At 34.0% G+C, this 23,556-nt stretch overlaps 1 protein-coding gene across 2 annotated transcripts in view; it reads right to left on the bottom strand.

Annotated features, from left to right (window-relative positions):
- LOC123551033 (PR domain zinc finger protein 1-like) overlaps positions 1-23,556 on the bottom strand; it is an 83,874-nt gene that overhangs the window by 60,098 nt on the left and 220 nt on the right. Inside the window, exon 1 of one of the 2 annotated variants that reach the window (XM_045339642.2) lies at positions 12,034-12,463. The exons of the other annotated variant lie outside the window; for it this stretch is intronic. Within the exon in view, the coding sequence (XP_045195577.2) occupies positions 12,034-12,109 (76 nt within the window). The 5' untranslated portion in view covers positions 12,110-12,463. Of the gene's footprint in view, positions 1-12,033; positions 12,464-23,556 lie in introns of those variants that run through there. 2 annotated transcript variants of the gene reach the window in all.

Raw genomic sequence — 23,556 nt, 5'->3', positions numbered from 1 at the left:
TTTGATCTGGTATGGAAATAAATTTATGGGTACATATTGCTGCAAGAATCCCCAAAAGATATTACAGTGAGATATCATAAAATCAGGAATTTTTGTGAAGGATTTATTTTGGGTAACTGTCCATATTCACAAAAATAAATATTTGAGCCGCACCATAAGAAAAACCAACATAGTGCACTTGCAACCAGCATGGATCCAGACCAGCCTTGTCCAGGATTCATGCTCTTCGCTAAGGGTTTCTCTAATTGCAATAGGCTTTGAAAGCAAACAGCATGGATCTGGATCCATGCTGTTGGCGAATGCACTATGTTGGTTTTCTCATGGTGTGGCTCAATTTTGTGAAGTTATAACTGCTATAAATGGAACTGTATGTCTCACACATTAGTCATGTATTGTAAAAATTTTAGTTCCAGTTCAAATCTTAAATCGAAAATTCAGACTTGCAAAAATATCTTGTTTTACAGTATTGGCCTTAAGCTTAGTTAGGTGACTGTCCTAAACCCAAACTGAAATTCTCATACCAACACTTAATGTAGAATTACAGTGTCCTTTTACAAACTTTCAGTAAACTTTCCTACCTGACATTTTAAATAGCTTTTCTGTCATTTTGTAATATAAGACCCTATCATTATGGAAGATGAGAGTGAGATATGATAATCCATGAATATTAACTGAAAGTAAAATTTTAAACTTTAAACAAGTTTCAGTTGATAAATGGTAATATATGCTTTATCTTGTGATGTTGGAGAAAGAAGTTTCAACTTACAACAAAAATTAACATAGTATTAATCGAACTTAGTAAAAAAAAAAAACTTGTGTAAATTAAACATTAATTTATATACAGATAGCAAACAAGCAAAATGTGTACATAAATAAGTAAGAAATTTCTTGATGAACAACTTTCATTACATTTTTTAGTTCCAATAATTTGCAAAGTTACAAGGTGCTTTTAACATTTTTGCATAATTAGTTTTTCATAAATAATTTTTAAAACAGTTTTGCAAAGGAAAACATTAGAAATGGCCACATTAGAAATATTCAGACTGCCATTTATATTCTGAGTATATTGCAACCTTAGACCAATAAAAGAAACAATAACAGAAACAGTAAGATTCCATACAAGGGAGACAATAAGGTTTATACAAAGGAAACAATATTGTTCACAGAAGGGAAACCAAAAGGGTCATATAAGTTAATCCAAGGGAGACAATAGTCAATATAAGGGAAACAATAATGTTCATACAAGGCAGATAATAAGGTTAATACAAGAGAAACAATAGGTTTCATAAAAGGGAAATTATACAGTCATAATAAGAAAAAGTAAGATTTATGCAAGAGAGATAATAAAGTTAATAAAAGAAAAATAATAAAGTTCAAACAAGGGAGATAATAAGGTTAATACAAGAGAACAGTTTCACAAAAGGGAGATAATAAAGTCACTATAAGAGAAACAATAAGGTTCATACAAGAGAGATAATAAGGTTAATATAAGGAGTTTGACAAAAGTCTTGACTGTTAAATGAAGCTCTTGTGCAACATAGTGTGGAATGAAAGAAAATTTGGATATATCCTGATGCAACGGTGCTTCAAGTTACAAAGCTTCCTGATACATCTTGTTGCAAGGGTGCTTCAAGTAACAAAGTTTCATGATACATCCTGTTACAAAGGTGCTTCATGTTACAAAGTTTCATTATACATCTTGTTGCAAGGGTGCTTCAAGTAACAAAGTTCCATGATACATCCTGTTGCAAGGGAGCTGTTAGTAACAAAGTTCTATGATATATCTTGTTACAAGGGTGCTTCAAGTAACAAAGTTCCGTGATACATCCTGTTACAAGTGTGCTTCTAGTTACAAAGTTCCATGATGCATCTTGTTGCAAGGGTGCTTCAAGTAACAAAGTTCCATGACACATCTTGTTGCAAGGGTGTTTCAAGTTACGAAGTTTCATGATGCATCTTGTTGCAAGGATGCTTCAAGTAACAAAGTTCCATGACACATCCTGTTACAAGTGTGCTTCAAGTAACAAAGTTCCATGAAGCATCTTATTGCAAGGATGCTTCAAGTAACAAAGTTCCATGATACATCCTGTTACAAGGGTGCTTCAAGTAACAAAGTTCCATGATAAATCTTGTTACAATGGTGCTTCAAAAAGTAACAAAGCTCCATGATACATCTTGTTGCAAGGGTGTTTCAAGTAACAAAGTTCCATGACACATCCTGTTACAAGTGTGCTTCAAGTAACAAAGTTCCATGAAGCATCTTATTGCAAGGATACTTCAAGTAACAAAGTTCCAGGATACATCCTGTTACAAGGGTGCTTGAAGTAACAAAGTTCCATGATAAATCTTGTTACAAGGGTGCTTCAAAAAGTAACAAAGCTCCATGTTACATCTTGTTGCAAGGGTGCTTCAAGTAACAGAGTTCCATGATACATCCTGTTACAAAGGTGCTTCATGTTACAATGTTTCATTATATATCTTGTTGCAAGTGTGCTTCAAGTAACAAAGATCCATGATACATCCTGTTGCAAGGGAGCTTTTAGTAACAAAGTTCTATGATACATCTTGTTACAAGGGTGCTTCAAGTAACGCCATAACTCACTCATAAATTCTTGAACCAGTCTGATTTTCAGGGGGACACAACTAGGGTACCAATACATCATTCTGACAAAGTTTGGTCAAAATCCCCCCAGTAGTTTCTGAGGAGATGCGATAACGAGAAATTGTTAATGGACGGACGGACGGAATGACGGACCACGGACGCAGAGTGATTTTAATAGCCCACCATCTGATGATGGTGGGCTAACAAAGTTCCATGATACATCCTGTTACAAGTGTGCTTCAAGATACAAAGTTCCATGACACATCTTGTTGCAAGGATGCTTCAAAGTTCTATGACGCATCATGTTGCAAGGGTGCTTCAAGTTACAAAGTTCCATGATGCATCTTGTTGCAAGGATGATTCAAGTAACAAGTTCCATGACACATCTTGTTGCAAAGGTGCTTAAGGTAACAAAGTTCCATGATACATATTGTTGCAAGGATGATTCAAGTAACAAAGTTCCAGGATACATCCTGTTACAAGTCAAGTAACAAAGTTCCAGGATACATCCTGTTACAAGTCAAGTTACAAAGTTCCATGATGCATCTTATTGCAAGGATGCTTCAAGTAACAATGTTCAACGATACATCCTGTTACAAGGGTGCTTCAAGTAACAAAGTTCCATGATGCATCTTATTGCAAGGATGCTTCAAATAACAAAGTTCCATGATACATCTTGCTACAAGGGTGCTTCAAGTAACAAAGTTCTTGTTGCAAGGGTGATTCAAGTAACAAGTTCCATGATACATCCTGTTACAAGTGTGCTTCAAGTAACAAAGCTCCATGATACATCCTGCTACAAGGGTGCTTCAAGTAACAAGTTCCATGATACATCTTGTTACAAGGGTGCTTCAAGTAACAGAGCTCCATGATGCATCCTGTTACAAGGGTGCTTCAAGTAACGAAGTTCCATGATACATCCTGCTACAAGTGTGCTTCAAGTAACAAGTTCCATGATACATCCTGTTACAAGGGTGCTTAAAGTAACAAAGCTCCATGATACATCCTGTTACAAGGGTGCTTCAAGTAACAAAGCTCCATGATACATCTTGTTACAAGGGTGCTTCAAGTAACAAAGCTCCATGATACATCCTGCTACAAGGGTGCTTCAAGTAACAAGTTCCATGATACATCTTGTTACAATGGTGCTTCAAGTAACAAAGCTCCATGATACATCCTGTTGCAAGGGCGCTTCAAGTAACAAGTTCCATGATACATCTTGTTACAATGGTGCTTCAAGTAACAAAGCTCGATCATATATCCTGTTACAAGGGTGCTTCAAGTAACAAAGTTCCATGATACATCCTGCTACAAGGGTGCTTCAAGTAACAAAGTTCTTTTTGCAAGGGTGTTTCAAGTAACAAGTTTCATGATACATCTTGTTACAAGGGTGCTTCAAGTAACAAAGCTTCATGACACATCCTGCCACAAGGGTGCTTCAAGTAACAAAGTTCTTGTTGCAAGGGTGCTTCAAGTAACAAGTTCCATGATACATCTTGTTACAAGGGTGCTTCAAGTAACAAGTTCCATGATACATCTTGTTACAAGGGTGTTTCAAGTAACAAAGTTCCATGATATTTTAATCTGACAGTTGGAACTTTTTTTTATTTTAAATGTTGTTGCAAAGATAATTAAGGTGTAATAAAAGGTAGACATAATAGAACCTTTTCTCAAAGCCACAAGGAGACTACGTGCAATGAAACATTTTTTAGTTGAATATTTCATGCGTGTTCAGATAACATTAAGTTATGCTACATATGAATATAACATTTTTCTGTACTTTTCATTTAACCCTTAGACAACCTTAGTAAAGTGACAATTTTTTTTCCTTCATATCTTTAGAAATCACATTTAAATGACCATTTGATATGTTAAATTGATATACCGTGCACCATAAACATGCTGTCACATACAATAAAATGCACTAATTTCAATTATTATATAGATACAATTTCAAAAAATGTTTAACTCTAAATTTGCTCTCTTTGTTACATAAAACTTGATATGACAATTTTATAAATCTTAGTGTTCTTCTTCAATTACTAAAAGTCAAATAAATCATATAAGCTGCACGTAGACAAACTAACAGTACATAAAAAGTATCTTTTAAACAGGGCTTTGAACTTAACAAATTGCACTTCTTTCTGGACTGTTGAAAATCTAAAAGTTCGCAAGTTTCATCATGAAGTATGGACTTTTAAAACACATTTATTTCATAAGATATAACTTATATCTTGTTAATTCAATTTTAACACAAATACAGTTGTATATCTGATATTCTTGTTAGGCTCATATTCCAGTTAAATGAATTTACTTATAACAACCTTTAGCCTGCTGGTGACAAGTAAAGGCCCTACAGTCCGTGTATGATAACTTCGGAGTGACGTCACGTTTGTTTATGTTTTCTGGACTTATAGAACTAACAAAATAGGTAAAGCAGCTTACATAAACAATAATATTAGGTATATTTTATTGCAATACGTCTGTCAGTCCCGGCAGCTCAGTGGTTAAGCATTGGTCTTTGAAATATCGAATATTGCGGGCCGTAGGTTCGAATCGAGGAGAATGTTGTTGTTGTTTTTTGGGGTTTTTCTTTTTTTTTTTGGTTTTTGTTTTTGGTTTTTCTTTCAGTGTAACCACCATAATCATTCATTTCTCCTTGAAATATTATTAAATTAATTTCTGTTTAAAGAGGACCAAGCATAAGCTCTGTGTAAACACATCGTGTTATAAATGCATAGTCAAGAAAACACTAGGAAATTTCGTGCAGGTTAAATTCCTCTCTGGAATATTGCCAGTATTAGTGTAGTCAAGATGTCCGAGGCGTCCACGTATTTTTTTTGCAAAGAGAAACACTGTTCAGTATAAGAATGATGCATGCTTAATGCTTACTATAAAATATTCTGAAGGTTATTTCAAGCATCACCATTTTTTTTCATATTTTAGTTCGTTATTGTATACCGTAGTGCTGTATTACTGCATTTTGAAAATTTTCAATTGTCTTTGAAAAAAAAAGTAATTAAAACATAGATAAAAAGCAAGGATTTAAAAAAAGTATAAATCACGGTGGGATTCGAACCAACGCGACAATGGAAATATGAAGGAATCACACATGTAAGGCTAACGCTCTACGACCGATACTAATCTTCTACTTCAAAGTAAGCGTAGTAGTATAATATAAAAGTGTTTACTTAGGTAAATGATGGTTATCGATTACCCCCCTGACTTGGACTCGTCCAAATACGTCACTCCAAAGTTATCAGACACGGACTGTAGTACTATATAGTTTTCTTGTTGTTATAAAGTATACAAAGTAAAATCATTTACCCTTACCCTGCCAAATTTATATAATGATCTTGTCCACATTTCAATTTGGACAGTGCCATTAACTGTTAAAAGGGTTGCTTACCAAAAATAACTGACTGAATGGTGTCTTGAACAGTGCAAATCTTGATCACATGATCTACACTGGTTGCAAAGCCAGCATGATAAGGGTTAATATTTGTCAGGCATTAATTTTCAAAGATTTTGTGGTTGTTTAAATCCACATAATTAAATCCTAACAAACAAGCGATAATTTCAATTTCTACTCTTTTTTTATCTTGATAAATGGGAATCAGTGCATTCAGATCCAATGGAATTGTAATTTTGGATAAAACCACATAATTTTATATCCATAAACTGAATAATTTCACAGTATGTATTACTACTTTCAAGAAGAGTTCATGTTTGACATCTACCTTTACTGTTCACGAGCATTGCAACGCTTGTCTCTTAAAGGATTCATGAACTGTTCTTAGAACAAGTTCATCAACTTAAGAAGCATTTATAAACTTTTTTTAAACAAGTTCATAAACTTGAAAAGGGTTCATGCGCAGTTCTTGAAAAAAAAAAGAAAAAAGTTCATGATCTGTTCTTGAACAAGGACTGTTCATGCACAGTTCATGAACTTGTTTTCTTGAACAATCAAAGAACAGTTAAGTTTATGAATTGTCCTTCAGACATTTCCAAAGGGAGGTCCTTGAACATAAATTCATAAAATACATTTGTATTCAAGAACTGTCTGTTAATTTGTTCATGAACTGTTCTTGAACACTGCAACCATTTTGTCATTCATGAATTATTCTTGATCAGTTCACATTCTAGCATCAACTTTTGTATTAACTGAAGTTCATGAAACTTAATTTTAACCATTTAATGGGTTTATCTTAACAGCTTAGGCAATAACAGACACTTTCAAGTTTTCAGTGTGGAAGAAGACATGTAGATACCTCTCTATATAAGCATATTATTTTTTAGGCAAAGACATATACTGGAGTAAAACCTCTGACTGAATGCAATGACAGTTGAATGGCATTCACACAGGCATAAATCTCACTATTCATGAGATTCAAACCCACAGAAAGGAAGGACAAGTCATTTCAATTTAGCAATCATAACCACTTGTCCTGTTCTATTATTATATTAGCTAAGATAAATCATTACATAAACCAACACAGGCCCTTTGAGAAAGCAATATCCAACAAAAGGCTCTCCAATGAAATTAGTGGTATTAAAAACTGTCAGAGTATACAAACATTTAGTTATTTACACCCAATTTTCTGACTGTTCTGAAAATGATGCATGTGTGAGCTGGAGCAACAAGAAAGAGTATTGGGAAAGTAGATGACAATTCCTCTGCTATATGGTCAACACACTGTAATCTGTTAATGTTGCCTGTTGTAAAGCAAACCATAAATGAAATCAGAAAAGGAAACAGCTTGAAAGATGTATGACTGGATTTAGTTTTGTATGAAAGCAAGACAGAACTTGTAAGCAACCATATATCTTGGTTAAGGTAATGGACAACATGGTTACATATTCTCGTCAGCCAATTTGGCACTCTTCGGAAATAAATATAGCCTGGTGCGTTCATGGCTTTCTGGTAAAAACGGAGAATGCCGAACTTGTGTAAGGAGACTATGTAATTTGCAGTCATTGTCATTTCTTAAATATAACAGAAAATCTTTGTCCATCTTCAGGTGTTTGAAGTTGATGAATTTGAGAAGGTACCTTACTGTGAAAATGATATTGCTTCATAAACATGACATGTACAACGTCAGATAAATTTTGCTTTCATTTAGGCACCATAGCAATGTTTCAATATAATTTCTTGTATATTTACCTCCCTCATATACAGTGCTTATAATTTTATTCTACTACCTATCAACTATTGATACCATTGTTATACCATAGCACAAGCATTCAGTTCTAACTTCCACAAATTCACACCTATTAAAGGGAAGTAAACAAAAATACAAGGCATATCAAGGCTGTTCTACATGCTGGTTAAAATGTGTTCATTTCCAATATTCCCCATAACAGGTGTCAAAAGAATATCAAAAGAGAAAGTACTTGTACCTTCATAATATCACATCTCTGCAGCATAATCCTAAAAACAAGGAGGCCATGATGACCCTGTATCGGTCACCTGCATTACAATTATGCATTTCATGACGAGTTACAGGAGAGTGGCCTCTAATATGTTAACATTGTGAAAATCAGCAATCACCAATGGTGTTATCGAAGCAACTGTCATGGAAAGGACTTGGTCACGTTAGGGGAGAAATATGTGTCAGGCAGCCGGTTAGCTCAGTCGGTAGAGCACTCGCCCTGTAAGAGAGTGGTCCCAGGTTCAAGACCCAGACTGACTGCACATTTTTCTCACCCAGTGACATTTGGCGCCCATCAAGGAACCATGGCATGCTTGCTTGATCAGTCTAATGACGCCTGAAATAGTTTGTGCCTCCGGAATTCGAGAACGAATTTCCAATTTGTGAGGATGTATGTCACGGTAGGGACTTGGTCACTTTAGGGGAGAATATGTGTCACGCTGCCGGTTAGCTCAGATGGTAGAGCACACGCCCTATATGCGAGGGGTCCAGGGTTCGAGCCCCAGACTGACTGCACAGTTTTCTCACCCAGTGACACAACCTTGTTTTTATTCAAATTCTTTTTATTTTGTGGCTTAATACATACATTCTGTGTAAAATTTATATGAAGATATTAGGTGACTCCAATAAGTTAAATGTAAGATTATTGATGAACAGACAGATGGACAAAGCAAGGGTGATCACACTAACATCCTTGAAATGACGCAAAATACATTGTGATCCATTAACATGTGTGGTCATGTTTTGATATATTTAATAGGTAATATAATATAATAATTAGGAAAGTATGTATGAAACATACAAAAAATACTATAAAGCTGTTTTATCTTTATATGGTCAAGAACTGTAACAGTTACTATGGATTAACATTTAGGTGGATATTTGAAATTCTGAAATTTGTTTGTCACCAAAACAGAGAAAGAAAGAATTGTTTTACAAAAAAGTTGAACAACATTTAAAACATGTATATTATTCTATAAAATGATTGTCAATTTATTGATTATGCCTTGAATTCAAGAAAAGGGCTGCATCCATGTAAAACTTATAATTTTGGGACAAGGATATTATATTGTAAATACAAATGTACACATTTTACAGTTCCAAGACAATGGTATCATATCATAAACTGATAAGCTTATCTTGTGGCGTGACCCTTCCTGTAGACCTACCTGGAGTCTAACACATGGGTCAACAAGAGCACCGCCATGCTGGTGCAGACGCTTATCTCAGTTTTTTGTCTCTGTATATTGTCCTACCACGATTTTCTAAGTCCAAAAAGGGCCATAATTCTTGCAAAAAAGCAATTCAGAGTTATGGTACTTGTTGTACAGTCAGCTTTTAATGGCGAATAACTGCTCCAAGTTTTAAAGCAATAGCTTTGACCATTAAGAAGAAAAGTTGACCTAAACATAAAACTTAACCAAGAAATCTGATATTTTCTAAGTCCAAAAGGGGCCATAATTCTTGCAAAAAGCAGGATGGAGTTATGTTTCTTGCAGGACAAAGTCAGCTTTTGATAGTGAACAAGTGTAGCAAGTTTTAAAGCAATAGCTTTGATAGTTTAGGAGAAAAGCTGACTTAAACACAATACTTAACCAAGAAATCTGATTTTCTAAGCTCAAAAGGGGCCATAATTCTTGCAAAAAGAAGGATGGAGTTATGTTTCTTGCAGGACAAAGTCAGCTTTTGATAGTGAACAAGTGTTGCAAGTTTTAAAGCAATAGCTTTGATAGTTTAGGAGAAAAGCTGACAAACACAAAACTTAACCAAGAAATCTGATTTTCTAAGCCCAAAAGGGGCCATAATTCTTGGAAAAAGCAGGATGGAGTTATGTTTCTTGCTGTACAGAGTCAGCCATTGATGGTGAACAAGTGTTGCAAGTTTTAAAGCAATAGCTCTGATAGTTTAGGAGAAAAGTTGACCTAAACATAAAACTTAACCAGGCCACGCAAAAGCCAATGCCGACGCCGATCAAGAGATCACAATACGAGGGTTCAACGCAATAAGGGTGTATCTACATATAATAACTATATGTAGATACGCCCTTATTGCGTTGAAGCCTCGAATTATTATAACTCATCTTTTTTTTTCAACAAATTAGAGGAGCTAATAAAATGACAATTCTTTAGTAGCATAATAAATGTTCAATTTTCATATAAAACACAACTCTATATGACTTTCTGCAGTTTGGGTATATATTCTGCTTAATATATCTGGAAGCATATTACACATCTTCACTTTTCATAAAATGTCAAATAACATCATACATATTTTCTTCCAAAATGCATGGTTTTGAGCACTTTCAGAATAAACCAAACAAGAAAGGATCATTTGGGGGAACTCAACAATTTTTTCTAAAAGGTGCAATACTGTGAACAATTCATTTTAATAAGTGGTTTGAAATCTGGAAAGTTCTTAAATTATAACAAGAGCACCGCCTTGTGGGTGCTGACGCTCATCTGATTTTTTTTGTATAATAGAAATATTGTCCTACCCATGATTTTCTAAGTCTAAAAAGGGCCATCATTCTTGCAAAAAGCAGGATAGAGTTATGTTTCTTGATGTACAGTGTCCACTTATGATTGTGAAAAACTGTTGCAAGTTTTAAAGCAATAGCTTTGATAGTTTATGAGAAAAGTTGCCTTAAACATAATACTCAACCAAGAAAATGATTTTCTAAGTCCAAAAGGGGCAATAATTATTGCAAAAAGCAGGATGGAGTTATGTTGCTTGCTGTACAGGGTCAGCTTATGATGGTGAACAAGTGTTGCAAGTTTCAAAGCAATAGCTTTGATAGTTTAAGAGAAAAAGTTGACCTAAACATAAAACTTAACCAAGAAATCTGATATTTTCTAAGTCCAAAAGGGGCCATAAATCTTGCAAAAAGCAGGATGGAGTTATGTTTCTTGCTGTACAGGGTCAGCTTATGATGGTGAACAAGTGTTGCAAGTTATAAAGCAATAGCTTTGATAGTTTAGGATAAAAGCTGACCTAAACATAAAACTTAACCAAGAAAACTGATTTTCTAAGTCCAAAAGGGGCAATAATTCTTGCAAAAAGCAAGATGGAGTTATGTTTCTTGATGTACAGGGTCTGCTTATGATGGTGAACAAGTATTCCAAGTTTCAAAGCAATAGCTTTGATAGTTTAGGAGAAAAGTTGACCTAAACATAAAACTTAACCAAGAAATCTGATATTTTCTAAGTACAAAAGGGGCCATAAATCTTGCAAAAAGCAAGATGGAGTTATGTTTCTTGCTATACTGGGTCAGCTTATGATGGTGAACAAGTCTTCCAAGTTTCAAAGCAATAGCTTTGATAGTTTAGGAGAAAAGCTGACCTAAACATAAAACTTAACCAGGCAACGCCGACGCCGACGCCGACGCCGACAACCGCTCAAGTGATGACAATAACTCATCATTTTTTTTCAAAAAATCAGATGAGCTAATAAAATGGATAGATTAAATTGAAATCCAAATAATACATCTGAATTTTTGTTTGTTTCAACTGGCATCTTTTTTAAATATGCATTATTATCAAATTCAAAATTTTTAAAAAAATGTTTGAGTCTAATAAATACTTTGTAAAAATAGTTTTACATATAAATAAAACAAATCTAAAAAGACTTAACAGATAGTTATTTTACATTTAATTTAAGTCAGCAGGACTGAATTATCATTTTATAGTACTGTAAACTGAATTTAACCAATGGTTCAAGGTCCACTGGTCATTTGTTACTAAACAGGTTATTTAACGCAAGGCCGAATTCCTAAAAACGCGAACAAAAAACAGTAATGTGGTAAAGTCACAAAAAGAACATAGAATGCTGTCAAACATAGCGTAAAAACAATAATGGCTTTGACATTCAACGAGTTACATTTTAAAATATATTTATAATTCAATTTTTTTTAGTTCATAAAATTTTTTTAAGATGATGTTAAATTTTTCAAAATCACTGCACACAATTTTGTTAACGTTTTGTTTCCACACGGGAACTCACATTGTGAATCGTCCTGATAAAGCCACGCATCATTATCGTAACCGTCTGATGATTCTCCTTCCTCCGACTCCGCCATCCCCGGATTTTTCCGTTTAGTCCGAATGTTTACAGATTAAGAGAAAGAAATAAGAAGAAAAATCCGCAACAGCAAAAACTGTGCTGCGGTATTGCTCAAAACTGACAAAAAATTAATGAAAGCAGGAAATTATAGAGTAGGAAATTTGTCCGAATTCACTCAAATAATTTCTGCCTCTGATTCAAAGTCTTTCTTCCTCTTGAATAAACAAATAAATATTATTCGTGCTGAAACAAGATGAAATTTTTAGGCCCATACAATAGTCAGTCAATTGTTTTCATGTCTTTTGACTGAAACTAAAGTCTCATAATTAAACCGATCTAGCTGAGATTCAATGATTTGAGTAAGTGCCCGCAATTCAATTGTTTATCTTTTATCTTTCTCTTCCAATAAGACAGCTATCACGAAAAGATGTGCTCATATTGTTTTCCAATTCGAATCGAACCATGTGATACCAATAACGATATAAATTTTACGCTGTAGGGGATTTCTTAAGTGAGAGACAAAAGTTGAAACAGTCAATGGCGAAACAAAAACTGTAATCGCAATCCATTCTGACAATACAATAGCTTCTATTACAATTGCGGCATTTTGTATAAAGAAACAGTTACATTTAGAAATGTTATCAATTGCCGTGCTCTCTCTAATGCCTGTATGACCCGTACATTTTTAATCGCAATTAAACAAAGCAAATGAATATTTCACCTGATCATTATAAGTAAGCATTGTTTCACTAAATAATAAAATTATTTATATGAATAGAACAATCGCCTTTTATTTGGCAGACAAGATGAACTGATTGAAAACGGACCATGGAATATTTTTAAAAACAAAGACATAAAAGTATGAATGCTGCCAAAAATTTTCAATCCTTTTGGCTTTATGTTAAGGAAAGATAGAGAAACTTACAGCAAATATCATTAATTACTGTTTTATTTTTATATTCTGTAACAGCTTTTTCTAATTAAGATTTAAAGGTTCAACAAAGAAAGAGATGTCATTTTAGATTACTCCAAGAGGTAGGAACATTCCCTATACTATTTTCATATTGAGTGTGGACGAGGACCAGGCTGATAAAACTGTCTTTGTCAATTCTCTTGTATTCTTTTGATATATGCCATATTCAATTTCAGTTCTCACTTTTTAAATGACATAAATTATAATGATCCCGCATTTTAAGGCTATAGGCACCCTTCGGGAAGTTTATTAAGATCTAATAGTTTTATTATTTGCTTGTACCTTGTTTGTGTTTGTATTCACCATAGCTGTCACTCTTTGTTGACTGTTGTATTCATGATCTTATAATTGAGCCATGCCATGGGAAAACCAACATAGTGGGTTTGCGACCAGCATGGATCCAGACCAGCCTGCGCATCTGCGCAGTCTGGTCAGGATCCATGCTGTTCGTTTTCAAAGCCTATTGCAATTAAAGAAACCTTTAGCGAACAGCATGGATCCTGACCAGACTGCGCGGATGCGCAGGCTGGTCTGGATCCATGCTGGTCGCAAACACACTATGTTGGTTTTCCCATGGCACGGCTCAATTATCTGCATAAAACTGAATTTGAATTGAACTGTAGGATAGTGTTTGGAACTTTGTTTTTGCAAACTTTCACATTAAACAGTTTGTATGTAGTAATCAAAAAACAGACGGAAATGGAAGATTTGTAATTAAAAAAAACCAACAACACTGAAAACGCACCATCTAATTAGATTTTTGAAAATAAATTCAAAAACTACATAAATTGGTTTTAAATATTTTTAAAGTTTCTATTACAACCCAACTGTAGAATTAATAAAAAATATTCAAGTTCTCTACACACACTTAAAACAAATGCTGAAAGGATGTGTTACAAAAAATGTAAACCAAACACTACCTTTTTTTAAAAAATTCAAATTCCTTTTAGCAAAACATTATGTGCAAAGTTACTTAAAACAGTTTGAAAATGTTTTTATCTCTGGAGACATTTTACTTCCAAGATAAAAAAAAAATTATCACAAGAACATTACTTTTTCTTGTTAAGCAAAAATATTTTATTTCCTAAGTTATCAAACCCTACAATGTCATGATAACCATATCTCATCACTTGACAGCTTATTAAGTTGAGTTTGGAGACCAGTTTCAAATCTCCAGCATTTGATTGGCTGTTATAAAATTAACCAATGGCAAGGTCACATTCTTAGACTAATCTCAAAACTGAAGTTTGTCATATCTGCTGCCATATATATTTATATTCTTATACTAAAACTAAACTGAAGGATGTGCATATACTCCTGATAACCCAGTCCAATCATATACTAGATATCGTGAAAATGCACTCTGTACTTTAAGCGTTACTGCAGGATCTATTTTTTGTGACTGACAAATAGACAGACAGATGGATGAATGGTCAAACTTAATTTTTGTTTGTTTTGAGTTTAACGCCGTTTTTCAACAGTACTTCAGTTATGTAATGGTGGGGACAAACATAGTAATGTGATGTGCCTATTCTACAAATTGCGTTGGTCCCTGGTTTCATGAACAAATGTATTGTACATCTAAGAGTTTTGCAATCATTTGTTATTGATGGATGAACAGTCAGACAGAAAAATGGACAAAGGCGTATACAAATGTATACAATAGAATAATGTACATAACCTCCTCATTGCCTTCAATCTATGAAAGATGTTTCATTCAAATATCTCTTGTACTTTTTAAATTATCGCAGGAAACACTTTTTTTGTCATATTTTTGGACTATATATTGACACACTGTTGCTGTGGTAACAAAATATAAGGGCTTGCATATTCTCTAAATTGCCATCTATCCATGTGCCAAAAGTTCGTGGAAAAAATATCTTATACTTCTAAAGTTATTGCAGGAGTCAACTTTGTGTGAAAGATGGGCAGGGCAGGAGTTGTAGGGAGAGGTGAACCATAAGCCCCTCTGTTGAATCACAAAAGGCGGACAAACCCTTATCATGCTGGATATGATTGATTCTGCCTTTGCGACCAGTGTAGATCATGATCAGCCTGCACACCCATGCAATCTGATCATGAATTACACTGTTTGCCATTCAGTCAGTATCTTTTTGTTGAGCTCCCCTTTTAACAGCTAATGGTACTGTTTAAAGTGAAAGATGGACAAATTCATTATAGAAATTTAGGAGGGTAAGGGTTAATATTCAAATTTACAGCAACAATCACAAAGATGCATTTTGCTTTTTGCTCTTTGGCAACTCATCGTCTTATTTCCACAAAGCCGTTAGTCCATTTTTGACATAACTGAGATTTTAGTGTCATTAGTTATGACTATTTTCTCTATGGTGAATTTGTGGCCTTGTAGAACTAACATTACAAGGCAGTCTGAAAGACAGCTATATCCCCCATCACTGTTATGGATCGTGAAAGGGTTGCTGGTATTGGGTGGAAGCATTCAGGTTGTTAAGTATATTTTAAAGTCCATGACTATGACAACATCAATGAATTTGAAAATCGTTCCAGGGATTTAGGAGATACAGAGTGGACACAAAATGGAAGGCTCAAACCTTTGACCTCGAGTTGTGACCTTAACCTTGAGCCAACATGGCTGACTCATGAGTTGCACATTGTCTTCATGAAGTGATAATTTGACCCAAGATTCATAAAAATCCTTCAAGGGTTTTAGGAGATACAGAGCTCAAACATTTGACCTTGAGTTGTTACCCTGACCTTGAGCCGACATGGCTGACTCATGAGCTCTGCACATCGCCTTGATAAGGTAATCATTTGTCCCAAGTTTCATGAAAATCCTTCAAGGGGTTTAGGAGATATAGAGCGGACACAAAATGGAAGGCTCAAACCTTTGACCTTAAGCTGTGACCTTGACCCGACATGGCTGACACATGAGTTCTGCACATCGTCTTGATGAGGTGATCATTTGACCAAAGTTTCATGAAAATCCTTCAAGGGGTTTAGGAGATACAGAGCAGACACAAAATGGAAGGCTCAAACCTTTGACCTTGAGTTGTGACCTTGACCTTGAGCCGACTTCTGACACATGAGTTCTGCGCATTGTCTTGATCATTTGACCAAAGTTTCATGAAAATCCTTCAAGGGGTTTAGGAAATACAGAGCGGACACAAAGTGTTACGGACGGATGGACGGACGGAGACCATTCCTATAACCCCCCACCACTCATGGCGGGAGATTAAATAGGCTAAATGTTAGTTCAACAAGGCTGTAAGTAGTGTAAAGTTATTGGCATTCAAGTCTTTAAATGTCATTTCCCAAAACTACCACAAAGCCAGTTACGGCATTGTGGAAAATAAGGCAATGAAGTGCCGTGTTAGACTTAATAACCCCTTGTTATGTAACATATCTGCTTTGTTTAACAAAGCAATATACTGCAAGTAATTTCTTCTTCCTCTCAAAATATTCAATGTTGGATGTGAGACAACACAGTTTCATTGATAGTGCCAGTTTAACTTATAGTTTTAACAAATTATTGTTAGTCGCTATTCAGTTACACTGTATAAAGGAATTACAGTATATTATGGAATACTATAGGGAAATCTATAAAACCCAAGATTCTAATTAGGATAAAAATCTGTGGCCATTATCAAAAATGTTACACAATTAACCATTATAACTTCTGAAACATAAGAAGTCTGTCGCCAAAGAATGTGTCACCAAAAGAGAATGCTACTGCGAAAGCGAATCACAATAGACGGCATCGAAACATTGTCATCAAAACAACATTGCGTGAATAGTTTCTAAATCATATACTGATACATAACTGAAAATCTCACCGAGATTCTATTTCGGTTCTATTGTGGCGATGTTTCTATCAAGAGTATATCAAGCTCTCGGACGTAAATACGGCTACCCACGATACTTTTCAAAAACATTTCGACATTCATTTCCTTAATTCTTTTGAAAGAGATAACAAACTTCAGAGAAAAGGCAATTAAGAATTTGATATAATATAAAACATCATCTGAAGCACTGAGAGTCACCCCTAAATACCCTGTCAACATGCAACCTCGCCATTGGATACAAGAAACTGCCGCAATTCAACATGAAATATATAATTTCCACTGAATTGTTAAAATCAGTTTCTAACTAAAGGAAACTAAATGCAGGTCGAGGAGAGACAGTCTCGAGTAGAAATTCATTGAAATTTTGGACATTATGGCACCACAAAAGATAAAATTTCAACAATGATATAAACTTCAAAACTATCTGTTTTTTAATTTCCTCAAAGTTTTCGAAAAAGCCACTTACTTCATTAAAAGATCAGCCTAGCGATAACTTTTAATCAAACACTAATCAAAATGATTCATGCTTTTCAAAGAAATCTTTACAGATAAAATAATGATGTTTCATATTGAAAGTATTAGTTATAGATATTTTAATTTGTCCAGTGAATTTGAATCAGACAGTGAAAAATTACGACAACTGTATTCCAAGATATAACTGAAACTGCAGGATTAATGTGGCATTAATTTTGAAAATTTCATTCTCATTTCAGCATTTATCTTGTCTATTTTCTTTCCTAATTACTGGTAATATATTGCAAAATATAAATTAAATGCCAATAAAAATCTTAGATAACTGCCAAAACTTCTTTAGAAAGTGGAATCGAAAAATCATGTTCTCTTTTATTTCTGTTTCATGATGTGGAAACTAGTCTGAGGCTATAAAACTGAATTTGGAGACCAGTCTCTGAACTTCAGAATGTGACTGGTTTATTTTAAGCCTTGTTTCGAAATTGACCAATGACAAGGCTGCATTTTCAGACTGGTCTCCAAACTCCCGAAGTGTTATCACCTTAGGGACACTGGGTCATGAGTTGCATCCACAGTAACTGTTCCTTCCACTAAAAGTTTTCACAGTCTTCCAGATAAGCATCTGATGAAAGAGTTCTTTACACCAAGCCCTGATTATACAGGAACCTTCTGGAGTTGAAGTGTCCTCATTCTGTACTGTGCATCATCCTCAAAACATTAAACTGAGTAAATATTCCCCTGGACGTGTTCCTTATTGGTATACCCGAGTGGTGACTGCAAAATCAAGTCTCACGGCTGCAACCCATGACACAGTCTCAAACAACTACTTCAGATGTCTCTTGCAATTCTGTTTATTACAATCAACAATTCTAAAATAATTGATACAATGAGCGAAACAAAAAAACATAACCAAGTAATGCTTAAATATTAGAGTAAGAGATGTAATTGAAAATCCAAATATCCCTACCAGTTTTACAAAAATAAATTGAGCATAAAGCATGTTTATCACTTTAAAACCATCCAACCTGAGACTTCAAACAGGAAACGACTTGGGCTGCAGGTAAATTTAAATGGACATTCAACTAACAAAACAATAATTTGAACTGGACAAATGGCTGTACAGCATGCTATGTGCTCTTCTTACTTTTCAAATAATTAGAAAATCTGATCTTCGTTTTCCTGAATGTGGCTAATCACTGATGAAATTAATTACATTTCATTATTTTCCTATGATAATTTCATATAGAAAATCAATGTATAAATTGATATAAATGTGAAATTGTTATTTGTTAAATTTGCCACACTTCCTTTGTTAGGAAACAGCGTTTATCAAATTCTACATATTTCTGATTAAAAACATACTGATTAAAAAAAAAACATAAGGATGAATTTGAAATTCTTTTTGTGGTCAACCGACTGCAATTGTCTATATCTGGCATGCCGTAATTTGATAAAAACAACAAGTTTGATGATAAAATTGAAGAGCAAAATTATCTTGTGATTAAAATGTCAGCACTAAGAAATAAAATTTCTAAGAATGAAGAAAAATGTCAGAAAAAAGATGCAAGATTACAAGGTCAAATAGATAAACATTTATGTATCTTTTTGCTTCCTTTTCTTTCCCTGTGTGCAACATAATGTTTGGAAATTACAAAGATCTAGTGCAACTTATCAAAACAACAAGCACAAGGGTGCACTGGTTGAGGATATATGAAGCACAACCTGCAGGACACAGGCTCAAAACCCACTAATACCACCACTACAATTCCTGACATTAAATACTCTCTTGACAGTGATTTAAATTCTTTAAAGTTTTTGTCAAAATTTGAGCTGAAATAAATAAATAAAAGATTTGGAATTTAGATCGCTGTGCATTGTTGCACACATGAGAAGGCACTATAAAAAAAAAACCAAAAGCAATCTGAAAACCTGCACCTTTAATGGATAAAGTCAAAGATGCCCTTCAGTACATCTTAAGTGAGAACTTAAATTAAAAAAAATGGTGGATAGTGGCTAGTGGAAAAACATTAATTTTAAACTGTCAATCTAGAGGACCTGGGTTCAATTCCCATCCTGGGCACTGGAATGTCTGAAGTAATGTTCTAAATATATTCCACTTACTTAGTACTAGGGTTTTGGTGCTTTACAATAAGCCCATTAAAGAACTAGGCTATCAAAAAGGAGCTAGACTATGTAAGCCGCGGGTATGTATCTCTCTCCCTGTTGTTGGGGCTTCCTTCTGCTCTGTCCCTGTGGTCAGGTCTCTCTGAATCTTTACTAGAGAATGATCAATTTTGTTCCTTGAATGGCTGCTTTTGCATCTTAAGTACCTTTAAACATGTTTACCATGAAAAGGGTGCTTTAAAACTTTGGTAGAACATAACTAAATGCCCAAAAGGCAATAATGTTAAGCCCAATTTTTGTTGACACACCTCTTAAATGATTCAAACATTTCAGACAGTTAAAATAAAAGCTCCATACAAGTCTAGATCTAACATGACCTTTGACTACATAGTGTGACCTTGACCTTTGAGATAGGGACCTGTGTCCTGTGGCAGTATCTTCCACTTAGGGAATTATTTCTGCCTCTAGGTGAAACCATCATTTTATTATCTCACCATTATTTTTAAAGACACCCATGTTTTTGTTAAAAGATTCACATTAAAGAAGACTGGAGTTTACAGGGGACACTGTGTCTAATTAAGGCATACATTTTTGACAAACAGAAATAAGACTGCTCGATGCATATCAAAGTTATGTGGACTGGATAAGCTCTAAAATTACTTTTGACCCCTAAGTGTGAATTGACCTTTGAGATAGGGACCTGGAAATAGTGCATGTCACTCTGTCTCACTGAGGCAAAACTTTCTGCCAAACAATAATAGGGACCTGACTTTAGGCATGGCACTGCATCCCACTGAGGTAAACATTTATGCAAAATATAAAAAAAAATTGCTCCCTGCATGTGAAAGTTATTGTCTAGACAAAATTGGACAGAGGAATGGATGCACTAACAAGCATATATCGCAAAGCCATTTTGATGACTGTTTCCAGCTCGCCTTAAGCAGGCTAATAAAAAAAAAATGTTGCAAATTTAAGTCATGTAATCAATCCATGTCAAGTATTGACCACAGTCTTACACTGATAAAACTTGTTTGTTTATTTATTTTTGTATTCAAAATATTATGTATAGTGATACCATCTTGAAAGCCTTGTCAGTGATTTTGGGTCATTTTAGGTGAAATCATCATTTTGTTATGTTGCCACTATTTTTCAACACACCCTTTTTGTTAAAAGATTCACATTAAAAAAAAAACAATGACAAATTCATATAATATATAATATAATCATCATTTTAATGGTAAGTCTTCAAGTCATTTTCAAAAATTGCAAAAAAAAAATTATTTTTTTTAAAGGTCCATTACTAAGGGAAAGTGAGTTGGCAATTTTTTTCATAGCCAGTGCATAGACTTCTGCAAGACACTAAATAATGAAGATTGGCAGGTCAAAATTTACAGAAGGTCTTTGGAACTCAAATAAATGTATGTGTATTATGTTGAAATTTCAATGAATCGACAGAATGACCCCCCAGGTCTTTTTAACTTTCTTCATACTTCATAGAAAAATAATTGTAAATATACTGCAATTTATTTCGAATTTTTACATACCAACTTTCATTTTCCAATAAAATGAAATAGTTTCTGTGCTTTTTAAAAGAAATTAAAATGTTTACTTTCCTTAGTATTGGACCTTTAAGTCCCTACTTGTAAATTTAGGAATTTGAATATTAGCTTCTCTGAACACCTGTGGTAAAAAAAAACTTACGATTAAATTTCTCGAAACCAAGCTCAGAACATAATGTCAATGACATAAAACAAAAGCATCTGATCTTGATAACAATTTAATGCTTTCCATTCAGTAGTTTTCAGTAGCGGCTTTAAGTTCCTTAAAAAATTTTCCCACCGTGCAAGTTTGCTCCGATTAAGATTTTATTATGTCGATTCATCGAAAAAGATACAATAGACAATGAAATAAATATCTCCGTTATTTGTTAATTTGAATCCTAATTATCAATAAAATCATTACACTTAATCCTTTAAAACGAAAGAATCGGAAGATTTTCAAGATTGCGTGGTTAGATTTAAGCGATTCACGACCTGTAAAAACAAGTTAGCGAAATATTTGACACGCTTAATTTGATTTCACATTGAAACAATGGACTATCTAAAATATAGCATTTTAATGATTTTATCATAAAGTTTCCCACCTTTATAACAAATGGATTGATACAAAATATTGAAACATTTTTAAAACGTCAATAGTAGAAAAGATAAAATGCGCGTGAGAAAATAGTTATTCTTATTGTTTGAATTTTCTTATCAGTTTTCTCATAAAGTTTCGCGTAAGAACGAGAGGAATTTTTACAATTTTTGAACATTAACAATAAAACTGTGACATGACAATCTGCTATAGTCATCCCTTTATTTTCTACATCATTACCGGTATCTTCAATAGTAGCTAGTGACTCACACCCAACCACATTAAAAATGTACACCAAGTTTAAATTACTAAGATTGAAGATCAGGATAAAAAGTATCTTAGGAATCCATGTAAAAAATAATTCACAAATATGTTTATTCAAAATACCAAATAAGTTGATTTAAATAAGTGGTAAATGACAAGTAATTTTTTGCCTTCCAATTATTTGTATAGTCACTTGAGCAGCAGGTCACATGTTCAAACCTTATTTGGGTGAACCATGACCCAACCTTTCGATAGGACAACCTAGTCCTGGGGTTTCCAAGGAAATAACACATCTGACATTGATTTACAATCAAGCTAAATTAAATTTACTTAACTAAAAGTTTAAAACAAAATATTTATCGAATTTTTCGTCATTTTTGCCCGTCTGCCACATATATAAGCAATTCAGAAAATTTCAAAATATTTTTTTTTAAAATGCCTACCCTTACAATCTTCTGTATAAAAATTTCTTCAGTTTTATTCATTTAAAAAAAAAAAACTAAACAAGAAATCACTTGTCCAAACAACTTCTCCCAGATAAACAGCACACAATGAAATTTTATTACATCTTTTTCATAGAGATTGGAAAAATGATATTAGATGATGCAGCTATCTGACACTGATTTACAGATCAAATGTCTAACAATTTAATGAAAACAAAAATGCCACCTAAAATTTATATCATTTTATCTTCTTTGAAAGAAGCATTGCTATACAACAATGCAATTAATCCATTAGTTCACAGGTGTATTAATTAAGGGACGTCTGAAAGGAAACTGGTTCAAAATCTCGTAATATTGCGTACGCATTACTACGCTGAAGCTACCTCAAACGATCTCAACGAAATAAAAGTAACAAGTTGTACCGTTTTTGCCATTAATATATTTGTGACCTACGACTTGCAAGATCTAATGCATTACTCTGTAAAGCATGCATCAACAATTGAAATTAGCATAGTCGACAACTTTATAGCAGGCAGTAATTACGCACACAATGCAGTCAATTACTGAAAGTGTTTTAAAATGAAAGATAGTAAGAATTATTACACAAAATTCTAATTCTATCCCCCTCAGAGACAGAAAAAAAGTGGCACGTCACTGTGAAGTACAAAAAGCTACCTGAATACTCTGCTACATTCCTGTTATAGCTGCATAATGTTATAACACAAGTGTAATGTGCACCCATCATATTCAATAGCATTCTTAAAGTGCATTACTTTTGAAATTTTGTATTTTACACAAACAAAATATTCTGACTGATTTCTGAAGTGTATATATATATAATTTGCCAACATTTCCTTATAAGCCAAATTAATCTTCAAGAAAGAAAATTGAAATCAAAATATAAAAATTTGAAAAATAGTAAAAACTAGCCAAAATGAAAGAACTCTCTTCACCATCACCTTTTAACTAAAAATTGTGATACTAATCTTTCTATGTGCACTAGTTGTAGTAGGTCATAATTTGAGCCGCACCATGGGAAAACCAACATAGTGGGTTTGCGACCAGCATGGATCCATACGCGCAGTCTGTAACAGTTTCTCTAATTGCAATAGACTTTGAAAGCGAACAGCATGGATCCTGACCAGACTGCGCGGATGCGCAGGCTGGTCTGGATCCATGCTGGTCGCAAACCCATTATGTTGATTTTCTCATGGAGCGGCTCATTTATAAT

Source organism: Mercenaria mercenaria, chromosome 4 (genome assembly GCF_021730395.1).
Source record: "Mercenaria mercenaria strain notata chromosome 4, MADL_Memer_1, whole genome shotgun sequence".
In the NCBI taxonomy this organism is placed as follows: Eukaryota; Metazoa; Mollusca; class Bivalvia; order Venerida; family Veneridae; genus Mercenaria; species Mercenaria mercenaria.
The sequence above is the reverse complement of the archived record's forward strand: the minus strand, read 5'-3'. Positions and strand labels throughout refer to the sequence as shown.